The sequence below is a fragment of the Manacus candei genome, unplaced genomic scaffold (assembly GCF_025592945.1).
Source record: "Manacus candei isolate 608988 ecotype Guabito, Panama unplaced genomic scaffold, ASM2559294v1 h1tg000028l, whole genome shotgun sequence".
Lineage (NCBI taxonomy): Eukaryota > Metazoa > Chordata > Aves > Passeriformes > Pipridae > Manacus > Manacus candei.
The window spans coordinates 41,354,770-41,381,479 of record NW_026138076.1 but is presented as its reverse complement, the minus strand read 5'-3'; the positions used below and the strand labels follow the sequence as shown (position 1 = coordinate 41,381,479).

General features: G+C 41.6%; 1 protein-coding gene and 1 long non-coding RNA gene across 3 annotated transcripts in view; both read right to left on the bottom strand.

Moving 5' to 3' along the window:
• Positions 1-18,250: 18,250 nt before the first annotated feature.
• LOC127472551 (uncharacterized) overlaps positions 18,251-26,710 on the bottom strand; it is a 12,950-nt gene continuing 4,490 nt past the window's right edge. The window contains exons 4-5 of the mRNA XM_051790987.1: positions 20,071-20,375; positions 18,251-18,899 (exon numbers count right to left, since the gene is read on the bottom strand). Coding sequence (XP_051646947.1) covers positions 18,540-18,899; positions 20,071-20,375 — 665 coding nt within the window. The 3' untranslated portion in view covers positions 18,251-18,539. The remainder of the gene's footprint in view (positions 18,900-20,070; positions 20,376-26,710) is intronic.
• LOC127472558 (uncharacterized) overlaps positions 20,389-26,710 on the bottom strand; it is a 6,988-nt gene continuing 666 nt past the window's right edge. Inside the window, exons 3-5 of one of the 2 annotated variants that reach the window (XR_007905050.1) lie at positions 26,060-26,593; positions 25,110-25,242; positions 20,389-24,673 (exon numbers count right to left, since the gene is read on the bottom strand). This is a non-coding gene — a long non-coding RNA (uncharacterized LOC127472558). The remainder of the gene's footprint in view (positions 24,674-25,109; positions 25,243-26,059; positions 26,594-26,710) is intronic. The other variant, XR_007905049.1, reaches the window with a different exon arrangement.

The window sequence follows — 26,710 nt, the reverse complement described above, 5'->3', positions numbered from 1 at the left end:
TGTGTGGTTATACACATGCTGTGTAATCTTGACATTTTAATCTTAAGAGTTTGCTGCTGCCAGCATTTCTTAGGCATGTTTTGGATTCCTCACATCTACTGCTTGAGCTTCCTTGTCTTTCTGAGTCACCTGTAGTTTCCTACAGTATTATCTTTCCTCTTGTAAGGAAAATATAAGTACATGTTTTTGCACATCATTTTTACCTGCCTGCTTTTAAGTATTCCCTGGTTGGCCTTTATCTTTAAGCTTTTCATCAGGCTATCTGCCACCAGGCAAAAGCAGAGATGAAATAAAGTTTGGAATTCTTTACGTACCTGGGAGTATTCTTTAAGTGACTGGGAGTATGAGTTCTATTTGTGACCCCTCCTGTTATCCAAATAGAATGTAACATTTGTTCTTAATATTTTTTTGCTTTCTTCTTTGTTTTAACATCACACTGGAAAGAAAATAAATAAAATAAAATTAATTGCAAAAATCCAGCTTAATCGATTTCAGATGTTTTCATCTAAACTGCATGCTCCAATAGCCAGCAAATCCAGTTTGCCAGTACAGATGGCATTGTCATGCTGAATCCTGTCAGATCTTCCTGTATTTCCTTACAGATAAATAAATACTTCTTGACCCATCTTGCTTGTTAAAGGCAGTGGGGTATGTGCATTGGTCAAGGCAGGTAAAGTTCAACAGACTGCCAGTTTAGGGTTCCAAAGACAATTGTTTTAATTTGATTTTTCATCCAGGTAAAAACAATGTTAAATTCTCCAGGTGATCTCCTTTTGGGCTGGTTTTATGTTCAAGCATGTCAGGGGTGACAGCGGGTCTGTCAGCACCTTGCACATACTGACGAAGCAATAGATGTTGACCAGATCAAAGTATACCCCTGAGATGGACTGAAAGAGAGGACTGAAAATGGAGGCCCTGATCCTGACAACATACTGATGCATCCTGAAGAAGCTGTCCTGTGGTAACAGAGAACACTGTCTCATGAGAACAAGGACCTGTTTTGAACAACAGTGGTTGGGAAGAACATCAACATGAGAGAAAAATAAGAGCAGGTGCTCGGGACTGTTGTGGGAAAGAACTGGGCTGTTTTGAGAAAGAGCAAACTTGTTGTGAGAAAGTAGAGTTTAGAAAATGCACCTATTAGCTGTAAGAATTCTGGTGTGAAAGTTTGAACTGTCCTATCCGTGTGCATTACGTGTGTTCAAAAACTGTACTTAAGGGGCTGCGCAGCAGCCCCGGGTGGCTGTCCCTGCTTTTTCCTTGGAATAAACTTTGCTGGAACCTTTTTTGTGTCGCTTTGGCCGTTCCGACATTATCAGCGACACAAGCAACCACGCCAAACCCCCTCCCCTCCAAAGATCTGGAGAAATAAAATACATTAGATATAAGTTATTTAAACTACAGCTGAGAATTGGGAATGAACCCTGTCTTAATCCTCTGTCCTGAGCTTCCCTAGTGTGGGTTACAAGTCTAACGCTGGTTCTGTCTCCCACAAAAAAAGTGGAACTGCTGAGATAAGGGAATAAAAAAATGTTTTCTCTAAACCTTAAAATCCAAAAGCATAGATTAAGAATGAATTTAAACCACCAGATTGGGAGTGAACCCCATAACATTTTATGGAAAGTACTAGTAAATTCTCTAAAGTCTATTTTGAGAAAAATATACTTTCTGTTTAAATAACATTTTAGATATTACCATGGGTTCTGGCTTTATTCAAACCTTCTGAACCCTCTATTCAGCACTGATCAGACCCCACTGGGGATGCTGTGTCCCATTCTGGGCTCCCCAGTACAAGGAACACGTGGACATACTGGAGCAGGTCCTGTGGCAGGCCACAGACAGGGTGAAGGAGGAGAGGCTGAGAGAGCTGAAGGCAGAGAAGTCTTGGGGGGATCTTTTCAACGTGCATTAATAGCTAGTGTGGGAGTGAAGTACAACAGCTGAGGAACAGCCCCACTGCCAGCTTCATTGCATCTGCTGAAAGAGCAATTTTTGGCAGCTGGAGCCATTACCCTTTTAAATTGCTGCAGATAAATCTGAACAGTGCTCAGGGATCAGAGCTTTTACGTAGAAGCACCCATTTAGTTCATATAGGGTAAGAAAGCAAGTGTCCACAATAACTCATAACTTTCTTCTGCTTACACAGTCCAACTAAATTAATGTGTTCAGTTTTGTTGGGCTTTGGGGGGGCTTCATGACACCAAGCAATTTCAGAAAAAGTTTTGAATTAAGTACATTTTAGCAATTAAATACTCTTCCTTTAAGTGAACTGAGGGAAAAGAAATAGTATACAATGTTATAACTTTTTATGACAAAATGCTTCTTTATCTTGATCTCAAACATTGGATGACAAGAAATGGCATCAAGTTGTGCCAGGTTTAGATTGGATATTAGGATGAAAGGGTTGTCAAGCATTGGGACAGGCTGCCCAGGGCAGTGGTTGAGTCACTATCCCTGGAGGTATTTAAAAGACATGTAGATGTGGCACTGGGGGACATGGTTTAGTGGTGGACTGGGCAGTGCTGGGTTAAGGGCTGGACTCGATGATCTCAGAGGGTTTTTCCCAACCTAAATGATTCTAATATTCTGTCATTAAGAGCTTCTTTAAAAATCCTTGGCTAGAAATAAAAACCCAAATTAAAAAGCTGTTTTTAAATACTGTTGACCTTAAATATGAGAGGTTCTCTCAGTGTTTACTTCAGGAGAGCAACGTCATCCCAAAACAAAGATTAGCTTTGAGGAAGTTTTCTTTTGATTAAGTGGGAAGGCTTTTTCAGTATGTTAGATGGTATTGTTTTATTTTTTTAAATATACTTCAGTGTGTTTTTATAATGTAGAATTTTACTTTTTTATAATGTATTTTTTAAAATGCATATGGTGATTTTTCCTCATTTTTGTTTAGAAGTGTAATCAGTTTATCTCTTCATTTGTCAGCATCACATTTTCAGCACTGGTGAATTGCTGCTATCAGTGTTTTTAGAAGGACAGAATTAATAAATGAATACCTAATGAGTCCCAGCTAGGTGGCACTGGAAAATGCATTTCCATTCTCCAAGGAAATTATGCAGGTACTGAGCTGAAGAAGCTGCTTTAGTTCATCTCTTTAGGGTCTTCAAAATGTCAGTGTAATTCCTTACACTACCCAAGCTATAGCAGGAAATATCTCATGAACTTGTACCACAGCAAAGTCTGAATAAATTTACGAAACACCTCATTGTGCACTACTTTTAATGAGCACTCCTTACTTTTCCTTTTGAGTGTGCACCCTGATTTGTTACCCTTTTTTCCACTCTCTCATTTGTACTAAAAGATATAATTGTAATTGTGAAAGTCCTCTTAAGAATACAGTTTCTGGCAGCACTGTAAGACACATTTGCTCTGTTTTCTGCTTTGGCAGTAAACCCTACGTTGTTTTTGGGCAAAATAAAGGTGCAAACAGAAGACACTATAAATCATGTTTCTTCACTGAAAGCCAAGTTTAAATGCCACATTCATGAGATCACACATCTGTAAACTTGCAGAGTGTGCTGGAGGGAGGTGTCTTTGCACTTGTGCTTACCTTGCTATGCTGGACCCAAAGGATTCTGCAAGCCTGCGGAAGCAGCTGCTCCCAGCCTGGCTGCAGCTGTGCCCATCCCTCATTACACACAGCTTGCACCACAGTTGTTTCCCATGTACTGTTCGAACTCTCCAGCCAAGCCTGGTCCAAAAGACGCATAAGATCCAGAAATAGCTCCATATTAGAGTTTTGAGAAGGATTATGAGAGGTTTTCTGCATAAAACTCTAGTATGATCTCAGAGGATGTTTTGAAATCCCCAACAAATTACTTCTCACAGAGGCTGGATTAAGATCTGTGGAGTAAATGCAGTTACAGGCCTGTGCTACATCACAGAAAGGAACGAGCAAGAAAAACTTGTATTATTATCAGTATTATACTGATAATAACAAACAGCTCACTGTTGGTATGTATTGCTTCAGTCTTTCAGTTCTATTGTATAGTTTGAACAACAAAGATTAGAGATGGTCCTGTAATGAGCAATGAACACAAAAATTGGATAATCTCCCTCTGGTTTTTAGTACTTCTCTGGATCACAACAGTAAAGTAAAAACAGTTAGAAAAGAATAGACAAGCCTGAGGATTTTGGCTAAGTCATTGTTTCCCAGGGACTGCGTAGCAACTGGTGGCTACACAAAATGGAAAGAAAATAAGGGACATGGGGTCTCTCTGAAAATTCATGCTGTATTTCATTTTCTTCTTTTTAAACCAGCCTATGCACATTTTGGATCCTGTATTAATTTTGGCTCACCTGAAACCTTTCTATTATAACTACTAATTCCTTCTATTTTTATCCGTCACACATATTTTTTTTGCTATTTCATTTTCTTTTCAATAAAGCTCCCCCTGAATTAATGCTTGTGTAGGATTCAGAGGGAGGAGGCTCTGCTGGAGGGAGGAAATTTAATAGGGCTGTGTGTAGGAGGATGAGCAGGTCAAGGAAGAGGAGATGAACCCCATGCTTTGTAAGGAAGGATAAGGATGGTATCAAAATAATGAGGTGAATTAAACAGAAGAGAGAACAGCAGAAAGTGAAAGGAATGGAATGACCTTGTTTTAATAGAAACAGGGATCAATGGCAAGGGAAGTGTTCAGGGAGACAATCCATACAGAGCAGTAATGAATCACGGGAATCAGTGCTTTAGGAATAGGATGCAAACAGGAATAAAATATTTAGAAGGCTGCTGCATTTACCAGGCTCTTCCAAACTGCAGTGTCTTTCATTAGATTATTAAAACAGACGTGTACTAAGGAACATTCTTTTACATACTTATTTACTTTAAGAAGTCACAAAACGATCAAGGATTGTCTGACTAGATTAGCTGTGGTATTTTGCATATCAAGGCACTCAAACTGACTACTTTGCAAGGCAGCCAGGTGCTGGAAGACAGTAGCTTACTGTTAAGGATCAGGCACTGTGGAAATCAGTATTTCCTGAAGATACAAATCTTTTACATAATCCTTTCTGTATTATCCCCTATATCCTATCCCCACTAGATTTATGAAACCGGCGATTCACCACTGATCCGATTACTCCAGTTAGCACCAACTGAAAACAAACAAAAAAACACACGTACCTTCACCTCAAAATGCTGTGAACATCCAGCTGACTCTGGGGAAATAGGAGCTCCGGGAAAAATCTCGGATCTGGCAGCAGGTATTGACAGTGGTATTAGGACACAGAATTAAGGAATTAATTGAGCAAAGGTAGATCTAAATCATTTCCGTAGCATTATGTCCATAACACTTGACCAGATGGTAATACATTGATAAGAGGTGCTACTGACGTTACAGCAAATAATCTGTGGAAGTACCAGTAAGGAACACAAAGCCAGTCACAGCTGTTACCTCGATGGATACTCTGTGTGAAATTTGTCTTCTTTGTGTTCATGGGAGGTGGATTGTGGGATGCGTCCACTGAGTTGTGTAGTGACTTAAATATGATGTCAAATTATCACCCAAAACTGTTGATCATAATGTTATTAGTAAAAGCTGGACTATTGTACCTCTGCAGCTGCCAGCCACCTACTCACCTACCTCAGGGATAAGCGGATCTGTTTCTGTTAATGAGGATTAGACACCGTTATGGAAACTATTGATTTACATATGCCCAGATAAATGCAATTAAACTTGTGATATGCTACTGTACTTTATTTAAAAAAACCCAAAAAACAGCAGTATCCTAGCACTGAAAAGCCTCCAGGAATTCTGATCCAGACATTGCAGCCACATTATCCTGCCTATCTAGAATTATCTTTTGTTACTGCTCTCTGCTGCAGAGTTTCACAAATGTACTTAAGGATTGTTTCATTGCACTGGTACTACAATCCTGATGAATGCAAAAAGGCCCCAAATATCCAGAGATTTTTCCATACTTAATCTAGTGGTTCTCATAAATCCTAAACTCCGAGAGAAACTTTCAAGAGAAAACATTCCTGGAAGGCTTTGGTTTTCACATTCACAAATGGAAGGCCAGAGAGATGCTCAACAGGATTGTTTTAACCAACTATCTGCACCAGATGAAGAAGCTGTACACTTTGTGTCAGTGAAAAATGCCAAAGGAAGAGGAAAAGAATAGAAGGTTAGCAATGCACAGCTTATTTTCTTAATTCATGGTCCATTTAGGAATGGATATTATTTTATACAGGAGAAGAAGAGAGATGGGAGAATTCTACAGAAACTGTTGCACAACTTTGATTATCAAACAGCTGAGCAGGCACTGGAAATCTTCAGACAGAGCTTCACACATCATGGCACGTGCCAGTGGTGGCACACAGACCACTGCCAAGCAACGTGCTATCCATGAAAGAGCCAAGAACTGCTCTGCCACAGTGGCTTCCAATAGCAACTTCAGGTACTGCACACCCTCCTCTTCAGGCCAGGGTCCCCAGGGCACACAGACAGAGGGCTTTGTGAAGGAAGTTAGTGTATGCTCCTTCAGTTTACACTCTTAGCTGTGATTCACTTTTGGACACCTCAGATACTTGAGGAAAGATTTAACCATCTAGGTTATTCCACATCCTATGCTTTGATAATTCTGAGGTGCCCAGGGTGAACATTATTAGTTTTTCAAGCATAGCTAATTTTGCATTATAACAATATTTTTTATTATTCTTAACTAACTCTTGCTTTTTTATTAATTGTAATTTTTTAATTACTCTGCCAAATTCACCACTAATGGGTTCCTCTTACACAAAAAAAAGCTAGCTTTCTTCTGCATGTTTTCGTTCCTTTGTTATGTTCTTATGAGCTTGCAAATCTGTAAGCACTTTTCTCCATTTGCAGGCCAATGTGGGGAGGTCAGGATGTTTATAAGGACCTGGAATTCCAAAAAATTCATTTTGTATTTTAGTTTTGATTATTGCCACTTAAGCATAATGACAACATCCATCCAGCTAAAAGTTCAGTTTCACTGGAAATTGCTTTTTTTTCCAGTGAACCACTGCTAATCAAAAATGTATGAGCAATGCTTTCATAAGTAAAAAAAAAAAAATAGTAAAACAGTCTCATAAGTAAAATAAAATAAAAAATGGAGAGTGAACAACTTTCTGTTCTAACGTGGCCATCTGTCATTTATAAAGACATCACCCCATTAACCTGTCTAATCAACTCCATTCTTTTTTCAAAGTTGGTTAAGTAAGTTTATGAGGAGACGTAGATGTTCTCTTGATTAAATCTGTTGTAAAACGGCCTCCCTGGTGTTCTGCTTTGTGTGCATTTACACATATAAAGGTAATTACAAGTACATATCACTACTGTAAATTCCATGCTTGTCATATTACAGTACATGACATTTTCATTTCCTCCTGGTGAAAATGAAATCTGATAGTTTCTGTTCAAGCAATAATGACCAATTAGAATTTGTTATTATTAATGTCTATCCTAAAGTATTCCAAGTCATGAGGTGGTTTCCTCCTAGGCAGTTGAATTTATAATGTGGAAAAAAGGGGGTTGACATGTTGCTATACCACCTTCAGCCATTCCCCCTCAAGACTGGTTATTCCTTCAACAAACTGGGAGATCCTTACAAAAAACCCACAATACAAGAGAGAATATTACTGAATTCAGGTTTAGAGTTGAAATAACTGATTCTCCTCAGCAGAAATGTCTCTCTCAGCTTTCCTGCCTGACATTTTGCTTTTATCACAGGAACCAGAGCTCAGTTCTCCTGCAAGTGCCCGTAGCTCCGGAGAAGTGGGAGTCAGTTAAGTTGCATTAGTCCTGATGCAATGTGGTCACTTATCTGCATCCAGATTTCTTCAGGGCCTTCAGGTTCCTCCAATAATGGGCAAACTATTTCAAACTGACCCTTAGAAGAACTGCCCAAGGAATGAAATCAAATAACTGTGCTCTACTGGAACCACAACAGGAAGGCTTCTATACCATGCAGTCAAAGTTTATGTAAATACCTGAAATACCAAGTGCTTTTTAAATGCTTTACTAGTCACTTAAGTAAGTCCCAAATAGGTTGTACTTGATAAAATTCCAGTTTTGTCACTGCCAATTTCAGCATTAGGATAATTTTTTTAATTGCCTGACTCTTGTTTAAAATAAAATACGTCTTCAAATCCTAGGATGAGTAGATTTAAACATATGGATAATTTTTTAAAGGATCCTTCAATGGTCATGGAAAGCATATTTCTTTTTAGAGGAGTTTGAGAACCAAATCTCTGTGAAATCTTCCCTCTAGAAACTTTCCTCTCTAGAGGTAACTTGAGAGATAGGCAATGTACAAACTCGCAGTGAAGAGAAGAGGAAAGACAGCTCTATATCATATGTGGAGAGAGAGAGTAAGAGGGTTAAAAAAGAGCAAGCAGTTGGAATTATATCATGATACATCATATGATAGAAAGCAGATGACAACTTTTGAGATGCTCCATTTGGAAGATGGAAGCAGATCTCCTTTACTCTCACTGAAATGCTGTGGAGAAAGCTGGTAAAGAAACCGTTGAGGAGTGTTACAGCTCAAGAGTGGCCAGTACCTCTCTTGACAGATCTCAGATATTAAAAATTCAAAGGAGCATAAAAGTATTCAGACAAAAATTAAATGCCCATAACCTTGTATCAAGCACAGAGACACAAGAATGGAGAATATTACTTGCCACTTTTTCTTCTTTCCTCTTTCCCAGGCCATAAGTACCTGTATCATAGTCACAAAGTGGCAGCTGTTTCATCTCCTTTTTCTCTCCTTGAAGAAAACTGACACTTGGAAAAACAAGGAGTAAGCTTATGCCACCTTTACAGTCTGAAGGCAACTGGATGTAATACCATGCAGCAGATAAAACTCTAATCTAGTGTTGGCAATTTTAAAAAATGAGTGGTTTTGCACAATTTCAGCTTTACTTTACTGGGTCTTCCCTCAGAATTTTATTTTTTTCTCGAAAGCAAAGGGAGGTAGTAGTAGCAGAAGCAGAGAGTAGAAGCAGCAATGGCAGACTAAATACTCTGAACTTCAGCTTGTTCAGGTAGCAGGCAGACAGGATCTCATGAGAAAGCTGTGGATGCCCCATCCCTGGAAGTGTTCAAGGCCAGGTTGGATGGGGCTTCGAGCAATCTCGTCTAGTGGGAGGTGTCCCTGCCCATGGCAGGGGGTTGGAAACAGATGATCTTTAAGGTCCCTTCCAAACCAAATCATTCTGTGACGCTATGATTCATGGGAGGGTGCTCTAAGGGGCAAAGGGCCACAGAGACTGGTCAGTCTTGGAGGCCAGCCTCCTGAAAGCACAAGGACAGTCCACCCTGAACTGCAGGAAAATGGGTGTGCACAGCAGGCAGCCAGACTGGTTGAACAGGAAATTCCTAACTCAGTTCAAATGTGAAAAGGAAGTGTATGGGGCTGGAAGAGTGGATGGGCTGAGCAGTAGAAATGGAAGTTTTGTGGCTCTGAAGGGATGGAGTTGGGTGTTACATGCTGTTGCACATTGCCAGAGAGGCTGTGGAGTCCACAACCTTGAAAATTTAAAAAACTTGAATGCATAAGACCCTAAGCAATCTGACTGTACTTTCCAACCTCAATTACTCAATCACTCTACATTCTTCACAGAATTAACAGTCATACAGGCCAGCCTAGACCACTTTGCTCAGGGCACTGTCCAACTGAGTTTTTACTATCCCTACAGAGAGGCTACTCACGATTTTAACTTAGCCATGTTAATTGAACCTAATTTAAACTTAATCCTTACTGGTTCATTTCTGGCAGCCTTTCTTTTCAATTTGTGTGAAATGTATGTACCAGTACGTGAGTTTCTTTCTTGGAGGGAGTGTCAGTTTTCAAATCAGGATCTGCATTGTCATGAGTATTTCAAAGATGGAATCAATTAACAGCCTGATTTAATGTAGAATATTTTTTTTCAAATTAAATACAGACTGGAGGCTATCTTTTAGTTGTTCTTTCCTATGTGTATAGGCAGTTTGTAAAAGTATAATGTGATATTTTTAAATTAGAGGTATTTCAAGTTATTGTTAAAAATGGTCTCATTTTGAATATTGGCTGTTATAAAAAATGAGATTTACAAATATTTTCTGATACCCAGTCACATCAGAGGTACAAAAATGCTGTGTGTTGTTAGCATGATGAAAAATAAATTATATGAGAATAGCATAGATTTTCTACAACATTCACTGCACTTTTTATTCAACATTTTATATAAATTGATCTAAACATACTTACAGTAAGGAAGTGAACTAGATGACTTCTTGATGGCACTTCCTATAAAATATTTCTGTGATTTCTTTGTCAGGAAATTATTACAGATCTGAGCCCAGGGTTGAGAAGTCTTTCTGCCTAAGCCTATGCCTATTGAAATGCACTGAGGTCTCTTCAGTTAGATCATTGTATTTAGCTGAAAGAGGTCCAAAAAAGAAGGCTTAGGTGCAGAAATAAAGGTTTACATGCTCTGGTAGTGCAGCTGTACTGGTTCTGATGACAATGTTCTGGGTTGTTATTTCCTCCTCTTTTATTTTAAGCACCCTTGCAGTAGCATGGCAAGGGTGTTTATCCGTTTAAGAAGGATCTCTCTTTTTCAACTTACATTTGTATCTCAAAAGGATACAAAATTAAAATAGATGGGATCAGATGTTAGCACATAACCTCACTGTTTGAATTTAATAAATACTGCAAATTGCAGTCTTGCTTAAAGAAAGGAGCAAAAAATGAATAAAGGGTTTGGGATTCAGCTGTAAAAAATAACCATAAGTATCCACACGTTTTTAAAAGCTTGAATTCCAGCGTTACGAGAGTGTGAATGTTGTCGGGGACTGGATATAGTATTATTCTAGTGCTAAGTCTATTTTCTGCTTTTTGAAAAAGAATTTTCCACTAAGATTATGACTGCCAGATTTCCTACACCACTTGCTACCCTCAAATATTTTGGAGGCTCCCATCATCTTAACACAAGCTGTAAAAGAGGTGATTTGGCCCTGGGACCACAGACGTGCCAGTTCCTGTGACACTTCAGACACCTGGTAGTCTAAAGTGTACAATTTGAAAACACTTATGTGAGCAAATAACCGTGCTCTCCACTTACTAAATTAATTTAACGAGCCACATTGTAAAATTACACTGCAAGCCATTCATGATCCTTGAGATGAAACATGTTACTCTTCAAATAATGCTGTACAGTGAAATACTTACACATTGAAAGGAGAGAAAAAAAATGACAGAAATATCTTAATTTAACTGATCTCTCATATTTTTAACATATTGGCCTCATACAACTGATGATTGGGTAAATAGGCATTCAGGCACATGCCTTTTAGACAAAAAATCTTAAAGTCTCATTTTCTTAATTTGAAGTGGGTGCTGGATAAAATGCATGAGGAAAGTCAGATTTTTCTGCCAACTACAGCATAGTGGAAATCTTCTTGCATAATGAAGTGTTAACTAAGTCATGCTTTTGGAGAATGATTTAAAGTGTGATTCCAGCACCAAGAGACTGTAAAAAAAAAGCAGGGCTCCATGGTGTCTCAGTAATTTCAGCATAAGATATGCTGAGTTTGCAAGGAAAAAAGGTGGGAATGTTTGGTTTGGGATTTTTTCCCCCTCCTAATTTCCAGTTCCCCAAACTCCTCCTTTGGGCTTTTTATATCTCATGCATCATTAGATGGAATAAATCATCATCAGACTAAATTGCATAATTAACTATGGCTGAGTTGGCATTAAAGGGGGAGAGATTTTAACCTGCACCATAGGCAAATTTGATGGGAAATAACTGACAAAGAAAATGGTCAATCACCTCACTGGGGCTCTTCTACAAAATAATCTTTTATAGAAGAATCAGAGCTTTCAGAGAAGCATAATGAGCTAAAACAAGCTTGTATAAAAATATGCATGATATCCCAGTTTAAGGAAAACTCAGTACCAGTTTTATGGATAAATTTTAGATTGTTCTATCAAATATCAGGAAAAAAACCCAGAGAACTGAGAAACAGAGAGATAAATAAAATTTTGGTATTCAATCATTTGCTTAAGAAAATAAAAAAGAAAAAGGTAGATAGAATACATAGAAATGCCCTAAAACAGGTAAATCTGAATAATCCACTGAAGTATCATCTAAAAAAGCAGAGGATTATGGAGCACAGGCACGATCTGTCCCCGTATCCTGTTTAATTTGCAGAAGTAAAAAATTAAGAGGCAGCATATAACATCTGGTCTCTATTCCCCACAGAGACCAGATTTAATTGTACTTATACTAAGAGACCATTATTTTTGTCTAAACAGCTTTCTGCTCTTTCAACCACAGTACTCTTAGTACCTTGGCTCTGCCTGTGCACAGTGTCTCCAGCCCACCCTCCAAAGCAGCAGCAGAAGGGGATGGGGATTTTGGGGGAGAGGGCAGAAGTGGCCCACTCCCAAGGAAGGGAAGCTCCCTTCCCTTCCCATTCCCCACTGCTAGGGCAGGGGGAGGGCTGCAGGGAAAGGCTGTGACCTCAGCAGGCAGCACAAGAGGTGAGAGGGGCTAGAAATGCAGTGTGCTTGCTCCCTGTTATTAGGAATGCTGGGAAGTGATCCATGCTAGCAGTAGTTTTTTTCTTCATAATTTATGTGTTATGCCATAATGTTTTGCTACAGTGGGATTGAAACTATTCGAAGTATTTTTAATTAACGAGGACCCATAAAGGAAGAAAGCTATATCCGTACAAGAAAATAGGACAACAGGGAGCCAGCCAGAATTCTAAGGAAAATATTGTCAATGAGGCATAAGGCTGACTGAGTCTTGACTTACACTGTGGTGCAAATATTTAGGGCGAGCTAAATAATGTAAATTTGAAGCAAAATCAAAAGCAGAACGTTAAATAGGCTGTAATAGTGCTATGGAAAAGCATATACTCACCAAGAATGGACACTGCCTGGCAAAGCACTTGGACCACGCTTTTTTTCTGCCTAAATTACACATGAACTCTTGACTAATGTTGCTCCAGATGAAATTTAGGTTTGACTAATGTATTCCTTAATAGCTGCTTGTTGTCGGCAAAAGCAAAGAGTTATAGATAACAAAATTAAATATTTTTTTCCCTAAATTAGAGGCTTTTAGGTATAAAGCTAACTGAAGTGAATTTGCCATGGAAGCAGGCCACCAGGATTTAGCTTGCTCTGCAGAGGTGCAGAGTTGGTTTTGCTTTTTTGCTGTGCAAGTTATTTCTGTAGATTTACCCGGACTGTAAGATTCGCTAAACTGGAAGTGTAAAAACAGTTGTAGGAGTTATCTGAGAAGGAGAGAGGAGAATTTAAAACAAAGAGCTTGTGTTTTACTTTGCTTGTAAGGTAAAAGTAAAGGGAAATTTGGGGATAACGTGTATTATGTATGCTTTATGACAGCTAAAATGAAAGGGAAGATTGCTTTTTTTTACATCTGGAAGGAATAATTTTCTTGGTACAGATATTAAGTAAAATGCTGATAATTCCTTCCTCAAATGTGGAGTACATAAATAAGTTATACAAGAATACTGATTTTGTTGTGCAGTATATTCATAAATATTAGATAAAAAAAGAATCTCAGTTACAGAAAGCAACAAAAGCTAGTGCAGTCTCTTGAGTTTTCCTTTTATTAAAATAAATTAGTAGACTTGTTTGGATTCTTAAAAATAATTTCTACCCAGAAGTTAAACATGTTTAAATAAATTGACTGCATAGATCTTACAAAGAAAGAAAGGCCCAACACTACTGCCAGATTTATGAAGAAAGTTTCTTGGTTTTATCTGGTGGATTAAAAAGTATATGTTAAATAAAACATGGTTCCTGTTGATTACTTGATAATAGTTTGGATGGTCTGTGTATAAAAAAAAAATTGCAGGTTTCTCTAAAAGAGTCTGGTTTTGCACGAACTGCTAGTTTTCACTGCTGGTTTTTTAAAAAAAAAATGGTACCAGAAGGTTACATTTCTTAGGAACACTTAAAAATATCTTTGACACATTTAGCAATAAGAAAGTGTTATTCAGAGCTTGACCATTTAAATAGAATTAATAGAAATCCATTTTGTTTAGACTGGAAACCTGAAAGGATGAGACTGAACAAGACTCTCTTTTCCCCCATTTTTCTAGAAACAGTCATACCCTGAAGTGTTGACTGAGCTGTTCACTCTCAGCCCTCCGTGACTCTAAAGGTGACCTTCTCTCTGTCTGCACTGTGTTATAAGGGTAGTGACTGCTCCTTCCTTGTAACCTGTATAAAGATCCTTGGGACTGAATTGATTTGATTTAGGGAAGCTGAGATCAGGAAAGTTTCTGGTACTTCCACTGTCCTTATCTTACATAATGATTACTAGAAAAAGACACTACAGAACCCCTTCACATTGAGGAAACATGACAAAGGCCAGTAATTTTGGGTGCTAGAGACAAAATCTCAAAGCAGTTAACCAGTTTCATGGTAAATGGACAAAGCTAGAGGAGGAGACAGGAGATGTTGCTTCCTCTATGTTTCCAAAGATTTACAGAGAGCTACATAACACATCCTGGCTTCTGAATTACAAAACCACAATTATTCTTAGGTGGAGGTTACAACCCCTTATAAGGAGACAAATAGTTTCTTTTCCCACAAAGCCTTTCTGCTAGAAATAGAGATGTTAGACCTTAGTAATTGAAGCAAGAAACTTCACACGTATCTTTCAAACTCAGGAGAACGTATAACCAGTTCTGACCACAGGAACTTATTTTGTCTGACATGGTGGAAATAAAAACCACGTTGCACAGCTTACCTTCAGTTCTTCTGCCTCCCTCCAGTCACCAGGCATCTCCCTCATGGGCTGGTCTGATGGGCTAGTGGACAGGAATAGCTCTGTTTCTTACAGTATTTGAGGAAGCCACTTTGTTTAGAGTGGTAGCAAAGTTTAAAGGTCCTTCCCCTTTACTCCACACTGGTGATGCCGCATCTGGAGAGCTGTGGCTCAGCTTTGACCAGTGGCAGATCTTTTCTGCATCCTGTTGGAACTGGTTCTGTCTGCCACAGGGACAGTTCCTGATGTCTTCACAGAAGCCACCCCTGCACCTCTGCTGCTACCAAAACCTGGATACATGAACCTAACACAGAAAAAAATAATATAAAAAGTGAGAGGGTACAAGAAACATAGTGAGAATTTAAAAATAGGTTGAACTGCTCAGAGGGAGACATTGCAAGAAAATTTTAAAGGGGACAAAAGACAAAATATAGCAGGAGGAATTCATCAATGATCTCGATGAGGGGATTGAGTGCACCCTCAGTCAATTTGCAGGTGACACCAAGTTGGGTGGGAATGTTGATCTGGAGGGCAGGAAGGCTCTGCAGAGGGATCTGGACAGGCTGGATCAATGGGTAAAGGCCAATGGTATGAGGTTTAACAAGGTGAAGTGCTGAGTCCTGCACTTGGATCGCAAAAGTCCCATGCAGTGCTACAGGCGGAGGACAGAGGGATGGGAAACTGCTTGTCAGAAAGGGACCTGCAGGTGCTGGTTGGCAGCAGCTGAAGAACATGAGCCAGCAGTGTGCTCAGATGGTCAAGAAGGCCAATGGCACCTCTGCTTGGATCAGGAAGGATACAACTAGTGTGGCCAGCAGGACCAGGGAAGTGACTGTCCCCCTGCACTCAGCACTGGTGAAGCCACACCTCAAGTGCTGTGTCCAGTTCTGGGCCCCTCAATAAAAGAAAGGCACTGAGGTGCTGGAACAAGTTCAGAGAAGGGCAGCGGAGCTGGCGAAGGGTCTGGAGCACAGGTTTTATGAGGAGGGGCTGAGGGAGCTGGGGGTGTTTAGTCTGGAGAAAAGGAGGCTCAGGGGGGACCTTTTCCCTCTCTACAACCACCTGGAAGGAGGCCGTAGCGAAGTGAGGGTCAGCCTCTTCTGCCGGGTAATAAACGGCAGGACAAGAACTCCAGCAGGGAGCGGGCACAGGACAAGGACAAGGCCGCAGTGCCGCCTCTCTGCCACCGGGCGGCGGCAGCGAGGAGGGACGGGCGCTGCAGGGCCGCGTTCGGGCCACCGGGCGGCGGCGGCTCCGCGCTCCCGCTCGGATCCCGGTCCTCAGCAGCCCTTGGATCGCCCTGCGCGCACCGCACTCGGAGAAGCGAGAACTAAATCTCAGCTGGCGCTGTTTCATCACTCTCTCGGGCGGGAAGAACTCCCAAGATAGGAGGGGAAAAGAATGAAGTGCCTCGGGGTCACATGGCTCAAGTACGCTGCATGTAGCTTTGGTGAGCATTAAGGGAAATAAATACAAATACATGCAGCCTGGTCTCAGAGGAGGAAGGATGCTGCTTTTTGTCCCATGTTAACAAGCTACTGGGAAAGCTTGCTCTGCCGTGCCAGGGAGACCCCACAGAAAAGCAAGTCTCAGCTATTTCATTCCTCCAGCGAGGCAGAATAGTGTCACAGCGTGGAAGGCAATTCTTACATGGTAGTTACTCTGGGATATTTAAATCAACTTACTATTACCATCTTACTCCTTTTCCCATCTAAGGAGTTGAAAAATTTCATTTCTACCAGAGTATCATCAACTTTATAAACTGCTGCATGCTACAGACGTTGTTTCTTCATTGTTACTTTACTCACTGGGGAGTTTTGTTTTCCACCTTTCTCCCATAAAGTGGGCAGCAGGAGATGAGCCACACAAGCAACTTTTTTTTGCTTACTGCAGCTTTCTCTTGTCTTTGTGAGCCAGCTGTGTGGGTATGCAGATGCTACACATGCCTCCCTAGACCAGAAAACCTGCGCCCAGAGGTCTTTGTGCAGCAGCTGTGACCTTCAAGGAGTTTCTTTGCAGATGATGCAGCATCTTGCACTCATCTGTCCTTAGACTGCTACTTGCTAGTACTGGGATCTGTGCTTCTAGGTAAAACATACATCGCTGGGGATTTGCATGGTATTCCAGCCTTCTTGTGCCTCTGAGCGTGGCTTTGGGTCTGCAGCCCAGGGAAGGAAATATTTTCAATGTTTTCCCCATGCTCAGGTGGAGACCCGGCACAAAGGTTCTGCTGCGGCAGAGTTGGCTCAGCGTGGGATATCCGGGGAACCCAGATACCTGAGCTGCTCCTGCCTGTGGGCAGCACTACTCCTTCCTGCAGGAACCACCCTGCGGGCTTCCCTCAGAGACCAAGCCGAAGCTGGGAATTCAAAAATGGGTTTTCCAGTCACTGGCTCCTGTGGCACCGCACAGCCGATCCCTAAGAGAGCTGCCAATGGGGGGAACCACAGCCCCGGCTGGACACGGGACACAACAGCAAAGACACACCCGTCACCATGGGTGACCTGTCATCATGGGTGACCTGTCACCATGGGCTGCAGAGCTCAGCAGGACTTGGCTGGTACTCGTGCTTTGGGCTCTTTTTCTTCCTGGAGCTGGCATTCATGGAGTCTTTTCAATAAAAGGGAAATACTTTCTAATACGAATCGGTGCAATGGGAATTGCAATGAGACTTATTTGACTGACCTGAGGGTCATGTTTCGTGATGTATTTCTGTACCAGAGTCTGAGGTTATATTTAATGTGTCCTTTGGGTGCTCGCTGGGAACGAGGAAGGCAGATGAACAGACACATGTCTTAGAAGAACTGCTGAGTTCAGAGCTGGTCCTGATGACTAGCAGCAAGACACAAAAGTAATTTTGTCAGTGGGTAAAGCATTTACAAACGTTGCATTTCCAACAGAGGAGATGTTGGCTGCCCTATACAGACAAGGGCACAAGGGAGGATAGCTCTGTGGGAAGCCAGATTGTTGCCCATGTAATGATTCAGGGAAAGGGCATTAGAATAACTTTGAAGTCCACCTGCCACCTCAACCCCGGCTTTTTCTGTTGCCCAAGATGTGTATGAGTTGTAAATACTCAGACACCCCTCAGTCTGGCCTTTGGGTGGTTTTTGCTTTCTTCCTCATTAAGGCACTTTTGTCTTCAGTATTCCCATCGAACACTTCCCATAAACTGCAGCTTTGATTGCAGCACATTTAAAGAGGTGGGTGACAAGCTGGTGTTGTCCAGTGGGTGGCTGTAGCACTGCTTTGCCCTCAGATTGCAGACAAACCTGGCTGTCTCATTTTGGTGAAGTATCAATGACTGGACCAACCCTCAGACTAGCCAGAACACTTGCTGAACAGGTAGGAAGGCACAGAATAAAAAGATGTCTCAATGCACGACTGTGGTCCTGCGTTTGTAATTCTGCACCTGTGTCATGGTTTAACCCCAGTCAGCAAGCAACTCAGCCCCACTCCCTCCCTCCCTCCCTTTCCCTGGTAAGATGGGGAGGCAATCAGAGGGGTAAAAGTGAGAAATCTCATGGGTTAAGATAAAGAGTGTTTCATAGGTAAAGCAAAAGCTCCACACACTAGCAAAATGAAACAAGGAATTCACTTCTTCCCATGGCCAGGCAGGTGCTCAGCCATCTCCAGGAGAGCAGGGCCCCATCACATGTAACAGTGACTTGGGAAGACAAATGCTCATCACTCTGAATGTCCCTCCCTTCCTCCTTTTCCCCTCAGTTTTATATGCTGAGCACACCACCATATGTGTGGGATATCCCTTTGGTCAGCTGGGGTCAGCTGTCCTGGCTGTGTCCCCTCCCAACTCCTTGTGCACTCCCAGCCCACTCACTGCTGAGGTGGGGTGAGGAGCAGAAAAGGCCTTGGCTCTGTGTAAACACTGCTTAGCAGTGATAACACATCCCTGTGTTATCAACACTGTTTCCAGCACAAACCAGCTACTGTGAAGAAAATTAACTCTACCCCAGCCAAAGCCAGCCCAGTCTGGTCCTGTGAAAGGCCCTAGTTCTCCAGAAGAAGGTACAAGGAGGTCCCCTAACAGCAACATCCTAACCAGACCTTTTCCTTTAGCACCCGAGAGAGACACGATGTGAGAATCAAAAGGCAACATCTTTATCCATCGAGGCTGAAAGTAAAATCAAATGGGTAAGTCACCTGCAAATTCCACGGCAATCTAGTCATTCCAGACAAACACCTGCACAGCATGACAGACAGGTTTTCTTGGCGTCAGGCAATTAAATTTTTATCAAGGTGTAAATCAAAACACCAGCTTACAAATTACCATCATAAAACATTGCTGGAGGTTATGTTTTCCTGTTTCTTTTCTACAGCTTATTAACTCTATCTTTCTGGAATATGCTGGTTTAGATTTGTCACAGAGTAAAGCAGAAATGGAATTCAGGTATATGGATGAGTCTTAAAATATTAGAAATAACATTGTGAACATTTGTTAAAGCTGCTTGTGCCTTCATTCATTGGATATTATACTCACTTGAATCCATTTTGTGTTATTATGTAGATGCATGCACAGACATAAAGCTACCAGATGAGTTACAGCTACTTGCTGTGTTTGCCCTCAAAGAAGCTGATGGTCTGTCCTGTCAGCTGGATTGTCCACCTGTAACTGCTACACCCCTCCCTGATTTATACATGTTGGGAAAGTGCCCAAGAAGGAGCTGGGCCATCTGCCAGTTTGCTGGCTTCTTACTGTCATAGACTGAGGTCTGTGAAATTAGAGTTTGCTGCACTACAGAATTAAGTGTATTACTTTGCCCTTTGAGATAAACAAATTAAATTTGCTGCTGCTGGTGTATGCTATGTTATACTGAGCGCTCTGCTTTTTCTTTATTCCAGCCTTACAGCATCAAAACATTCATTGAAGGATGGTGGTAACATACTGTCCACATTAAGTGACATTTTATCATGCAGATCTATTTCCTTTATGTTTTTTCTAGTCAGATGTTTCTGAAATTTCAGTAAGAAATAAGGAAAATATTTTGCATGGCTTTGTCAAATATTTTTAATGTAGTTTGGGCAAAGGTCACGCGTTCCTATGTGGTCAAAAAGTGATAAGCAACATTTAATAACATGCCATTTAAAATGTGTTAGTTAAAAGAAATCTAAAAGTGCTGCTTTTCCAAAGGTTCATGCAGTAATATGCTGAATTCAGAAATAGGTACATTGTGACTGTTGTGGTAAGAAGAGGCCTCATTGCTGAAGTAAAGGAAAAAGGGATGAGGTGCCTGTGGAGAAGAGGAGGTATAAATCTTGCAGAAACAGCAAGCAACTCAACTCACCTTGCACAGGGTATTAATGCTGACCCTCATTGCTGGTCTTCTGGTCTTGGCTTCCCTGAAATTAAGACCAGGGATCCATGTCTCCAGTGTGCCAGGAATATTGGTTATCAGCCCCTTCAGAGATGTCTTGTGGAACAGCTGGGTCTCCTTCCCACCTGCCCAGAGCCTACTTATGGATGCTGCAGCATGTGGAAAGGATCCTCCACTCCGGCTCTGCATTTTCAGCCCAGACGTAAAGCAGCATATTGGACAAGATGCACTCCAGCGTCTCATTCGCTGTTCACACTGTGATTTAGGATTAACAGCTGTTAGGACAGAAGGAGAATATGTATAAGGTTTTGTTTGTTGCAAGGGCATTTAAAAACAGACCTTGTAAATCCTCAAAGAAGTCGGCAGGGTGCAACTGCATCGCACTGTGCTCTGCGTAAGACGGAACTCTGGTCAGCCACAGTTAGAGCATGATGATCACAGGGAATGGGGCCAGAGAAGGGGGAGATTTAATACAAGTTAAATGTACTTTCATGGAACATTTCGGCTGGTTCTGTGTTGCAGTTGAAGCTTTACTGGTGTCAATAAGAAAATTCCCATTTATTTTATTGCTATGAGACAATCCTCCCTCCTTGGCCTCCACTAAAAAAGAAAAAAAGCAGGTTCTGGAAAAAAACACTGAATGTCATTAATTCCAATTCTGGAAGTAGATTGTTGAAAAAGCATCATGGCTTGTGAATGCAAACACTATATAAAAGCACAGGCTGGAATAAAGAAAGAGCAGAGTGCCCACTATAACACATACTTACAGTTGAGCAAGATACATGGGATGTGCCTGACAGCACCATGTTTTGGTAAGGAATGGTTGCACTTCCCTATGTCCTGCACCTCTCCAAGATCTTATCTGAGTATGGTCTGACTCATTCATGCATTTTCCTATTTGTTGCACCATGCATAAAACATGGTTTTGTTTATTTCAATACATGGCCCATATATGGGCCATATTGGAAAAACAGTCATTTTGCAGTGGTGTGGAAAAATATGAGATCCTAAATACAGGCTGGGGGCAACCTGAAACCCCAAATGGGAGAGAGAACATAATCATGCACAGATACAACTGTGCAAAATGAAAACAAACTGTGCCTGAAACGCAAAGACCAATGGGCTGAGCAGCTCACAAGTGTCTCCAGGAGCAGAGATCCAAGGCATGTGGAGTTAGGACCTGTGGGAATCTGTGAGGGAACACTTCTGTTTGTTTGCTAAGGTTTTCCCAACTGATGGAATAACGTCCAGTGTTTCACTATTCATTCAGGACTACACCTGGGCCAGGCTTGCCCAGAATACAATAGGTGACAGACTGAATCAAGATGTGTTTACCTCCTCAAAAGTCAAGATGAGGATTCTCAGAAGTTCCCATATGCTTTGTGTCAGGCCCTGCCCTGCAAGTTCACAGGTTCACTTGTAAACACAGGATTTCGTGAAATCATCCGCATTACAAAATGATGCTACAGGATTTCATTTTGCATGTGGGCCTTGTGCTTTTTGGTTTTTTACAAACATGTAATTTAATTTGAATATTGCCTCAGTTTTTGTCTTACAGAAGGGGCATGGGTTTATAACACTGAATGCCTATTATCCTATTCTTCCTATTTGCTCTTAGGATGAAGCAGTTACCCTTCCTATAGTAGCAGGCAGTGGTTGGATTAACAAGTAAGCAAAGATGAGTACAGCATCAACAGGAAATAGAAACTGCTATTAAGCACAATAATGCCAAAGGCTGGGTCACATGAACTGACTTCTGTATGATTTCTACCTTGAGAAATTTCTGCTGATTTCTGCCTTCAAAACCACAAATGCAAAGTAGCAACTACTTTCAAAGAACTCTTTTCCTGTGTCAGTTCTAGAAAAGCCTTTCTCATGAGAGTTAGAGAAAGAAAAGCACGGCCAAACAAGAAGCTATTCCTACAGAGCAGGCTTACCTAAAGAAATACAGGTATCAGAATCTCTTGAAGGATGCTTCTCAGCAATTACCTTGCTTTAGCACTCTATTTTCCAAGTTGTCCCAAAAAGGTCACCACAGTCCAGCTCTGAAGGTTAACAGGGATGGGCTATTTCAGACCAACAATGCAATGACTGTCAGAGACCAGGGCAGTGGCAGCCCCTCTTCTTCTCTCTTGAATACTCGCTCCAATTTTTAGCTCAGGCACAGAAGACAGAAAAGCTGCCTGTCTCTCAAAGCAATATCCTGATTAATTAATTCAGGAGTCTATTGGTAAGACTTGGCATTTCCCACCACTCTCAGAAACCCAGACCTCGTAGGTGCAAGAGTAGAACAAAAGAACTCCCCCTACTCAGCGCTGAACATGCTGAGGGTACAGCACTAGGCCTGCCTCCATGACTCTCAACAGTTTCTGAGAGAAGCTTCACATAAAGGCTTTGCAGCAAGGTAGCAAAGGCACACAGTGGGGAGGCATCAGGAGAAAATTATTCTCGTTCCTTTTTACTCTATGGCAGCAGGAACCATCTCTAAACTTCCAGCCAGAAACAATGATAAGTCTGCCCCAGAGACCCCAGCTGAGGCATCTGATCAGGCTCTCACAGGGCTGGGGACAAACATCAGGCAAATGCACTCCATTAGGATCACTGCTAAACACATTTGCCATGAGCAGCATTTGTTTTCCTTAAGATTCTTAGGTCAGTTCTGCTAAAGCTGCCTTAAATCCCAGACGTTCAAAGCAAATAGGGATGGCAATCCAAGTCAGAATACATAACTAAACCCTTGGAGGAGAGCAGAAGATGGTGTTTCTTTATATTAATGACACCTCTCAGATTCTCCACCATTAATGGCTTTATATTCCTATTGATCATAAATATGGAATATGGGATTGAAAGATAAATTATGCGATGCCCCAGACACTTGAAATATAAGACCAAAATAAAAGAATATGGGCTTTGCTCAGTTAAGAGCTGTGCTTGATACCTCTTTTAAAAAGGAATCACAAGTCACTAGCATTTTCTTGGGGTGTGGGAGTGGAGGGTAGATGAATAAGAAATAAAGCCCTCCATTCCCTGGGGCTGCTGGATGAGAGAGCAGTCAATAGTGAGCACACTCAGCTTCTCCACCCCTCAGGACACCTATAGGAGATCACCACCAAGAGGTGGTGTCCTTGCCTGTCTGGAGAAAAGTCTGGCAGGCAGAGAGAGCTTCCCTCTGTGCTCCAGGGCTGTTGGACAGCAAGGAACTGTGCATGACCTGGCAGCATCTTAAACTAGTGCCTTTAATATTGCAAAGCTGATCCGGATCCAGTAGTATACTTATTAGCATGTGTTGATCTCTAAAGAAGAGTGGTTGCTAAGGAAACCACTTAAAAGCCTGCTTTAAAATATTTGCTACATATTCAAAAGCCAGAACAATTTCCTGCTGTCAAATTACAACAGCTCTTCAAAGATCATTAGGAATATTCTTTAATCATTAAGACAGAAACATCCACGTGGTTCTTCTCAGCAGACAGATGACGAAATTCTGATATGGGGTATTATCTTTGTAAAACTGAAGTTACGTCACTGAAACAAAATCAGCTGTGCTACAGCACAGCCATTCCAAGGATCAGATTTTTCAACTACATATTCCTAATACAAAGTTATCATGTCTGACATCCTAATATTTTGAAGTATCACAACTTCTAACTTATACTTCCCTAAAGAGCCATAGAATCATTTGGGCTGAAAAAGTTCAAGGACAAATTCGATTTGCACAGCTAACGTGCTGTAAGTGGAGAATGCCAAAGGCACAACGTGAAGGGCTAGGAACATCCTGTTCTAACTCACTTTTCCTGGCATTTAAGAGGACATATTCTTCACTAGAGGCACAAAAAGCTCAGCAAAAACTTTTTTTTCTGTTTCCAAATAAACTGCTGAATCCTCAAAAGCCATTTAAAGTGTCAGGATAAACAATTCAATGACATTCTTTCACTTTCAGAAAACACAATGTATTTTAATGGTATGTTAGTTAACTTCCCTCGCAGTAGCCCTCATAGTGCTGTGCTTTTTATTTGTAGCTGGAGTGGTGTTTAAAACACAACAGTGTTTTGGCTGCTGCTGAGCAGTGCTGGCACTGCTCGCTGAGGAGGGTGAGTGACAGAGTGGCTTTGTGGGTGAGGTCAACCCAGCCAAGGTCAACCCACTACTCCTGAGATCATCAAGGACAGAAACCTGACTTTAGTTTTAATGATAACAGCCAATCCTCTAGGCATGCTCTTGGTCTGATCCTCCCAGAAAATATACAGTGTTTAGGTATAGGAATTTATTTTCCGTCTTCACCAGGACAGAAACAAGCCATGTCATCCGAGGAATCCTCTGGGAACAGATGTACTTTTGCCTCCCGTCTTTCCTAGGAATCAGAACTGGTTTAGAGCCAGCAGTTTGTTCTGGGTACTCCTGTGCTTGTGCTCAAGTTACACCATCATCCTTTTGTTTCAGAACGTCTTCTGTCTCTGTGTAAGTCACGAGTCCCAAATGAGACAGAAACTTATTGAGTAAGATAACCAGAGGGAAAAAAGATTACCATGTCCTCAAGTCTAAGCACAGAAGGGATGTCACATCACCTGTAAAAGTACTGAGCATGAGTTAGAGAATTAGGCATTGCACATCATTTGAACAGTGCCAAAACCAATAGGGTTTTGCTTTTCTATTTCTTGTTTCTAATCAGAACACCTACCAGCTTGCTTAGTCATATTTCAATGTTAACACTATGATTATTTATGCAAGGACAGTACCCAGCAAGAGTGCCAAAAAGCACATTTCCCAGGAAGAAGAAAGCTGCTTTTCACCCACACCCTGAGGACTGTGTGCAGTGTCTGTCAGCAAGGAGTAGCATGGCTGCTCCATCAAAGCTGGGATAAGGGTGACAGCGAAGCGGACAGGGACCTCACTGATAGCTCCATGGCACCTGACAGGGAGAGCCAGGCCAGCTGGTGACAGCAGCAGGTAGAGCCTGCAGAGTTTCTCAGCACACAACAGCATCCATGCACACCTTTCCCACAGTACCCCACCTGACTTTGTAGGGCTGCCTCTGAAAAGTGCTGTGAGAAATCACAGCTGCTGCCAGTTATTTGAAAGTCAGTGTTAAGACAGTAGCTACTTCCCTTCACCGCAGCCACAGGATGTTTTCTGGTCTCTTCTGATCTGCTAGAGAGACAATTAGCTAGAAATGTGCCATAAGGCAAAATTCTTCACTTAGGAGGACAGAAAGTTGTAAAAGTTCTCCCACTTGTAATGCCAGGCATTGCAGAGCACATGCTGATAAGAAGAGCACAGTGCTCAGACCCAGTTTGCTCTGCATTTATAGCTTGATCTGAGATCTAATACATGGAGATTAAAATGGACATTTGTTTTCCACCCACCCAAGAATCCCAGATGCTGTGTTCAGTTACAATGCTAGGCAGGACAGCTTGCTAGCACATGGGCAAACAACCTGCCCCGACCCACAGTAGTTTGGTTTGTTTTCCAGTCACTCAAGCTAGTTGATTAAGGTTTTAGAATCTGGTGATGGAAGCACACAGGAAAGAAGGATGAGCGAAAAAGGGAAGAGAGGTAGCAGGACAGAAATAATCACAGAAAAATATGTGCAAATCATGAAGGGAAAGGAGAACAAAATAAAGTAGAATAGGTGGCAGGGGAAGGAAAGGTCAGGAACATGACGAAGAAGCAAAACCAGAGGCAGGAAGACAGAAAAGAACAAGGGAGATAATCTTTCAGGAGCAGAAATTCCTTATGAGGAGAGCTGGAATCTAGAAAACTTAACTCATCCTTTAGGAAAAAAAAAAAAGCAAGGAGAAAGTCCAAATTAACTGTTTGCAGTCAAAAACAAATGTTGCACAGTACAAGTTCCTGCCCTTCTGGTTTCTGACTTTTTTTGCCTCCTGTCCTCTGAGTGCTGCTAGAGGCCCCCCAGAGTACCAAGTGCTGCACCGTAGCCCATCCCCTTGCCCCATGCCCCAACCTGTTCCTCTGCATATTCTTGGTGTTGTGCCCTGGCCTTGTCTTCAAGCCTGCTGCCTTCTCAGAAAGCTATTCTTCTGCTCGCTGCCTCCTTTCTCCAGCCACCTCAAATTCCATGCTGCTGCAACTTCAGCTGCCTCTCACTTGCCTTCCAAAACCCTGTAAATATAAGGGTAGTTCCACTGCACATAAAGGCTCAGCATGAACATTTATAATTTCCACGCTGGCCTTTCACTGCAAACTATATGGGGCAGAAATTGTCTCCCAGCACTTGTGCCTCCATATCATATATGACCCTGACACTTCTTGGAAGCCCCTGCTGATGCCACTCTGTAAATACCAATACCTGTTTTACAGGTAATGTGCTGGGTTTGTTCTTAATAAATCACTGTGCTAGTCTGGATACACTTCAGCCTGGGTCATTTCTGCTCAGGAGATCTGCTGCTCTTTGTCCAATGCCAGGAGAGCTGGTTTCCATGGAGCACTGTTTTTCATCCGTCTCACCAGAGAAAAATGGGAACCAGGGAAAAACAACCTGCAGTGACAGATGACAGTGTTGCCATCCCCAAAAGATTCGCAAGGTCAAATTTCATTCTAAATGCTGAGTGAGACATCACACAACTGGAAACCAGAACAATCTGGCAGGTGCTCC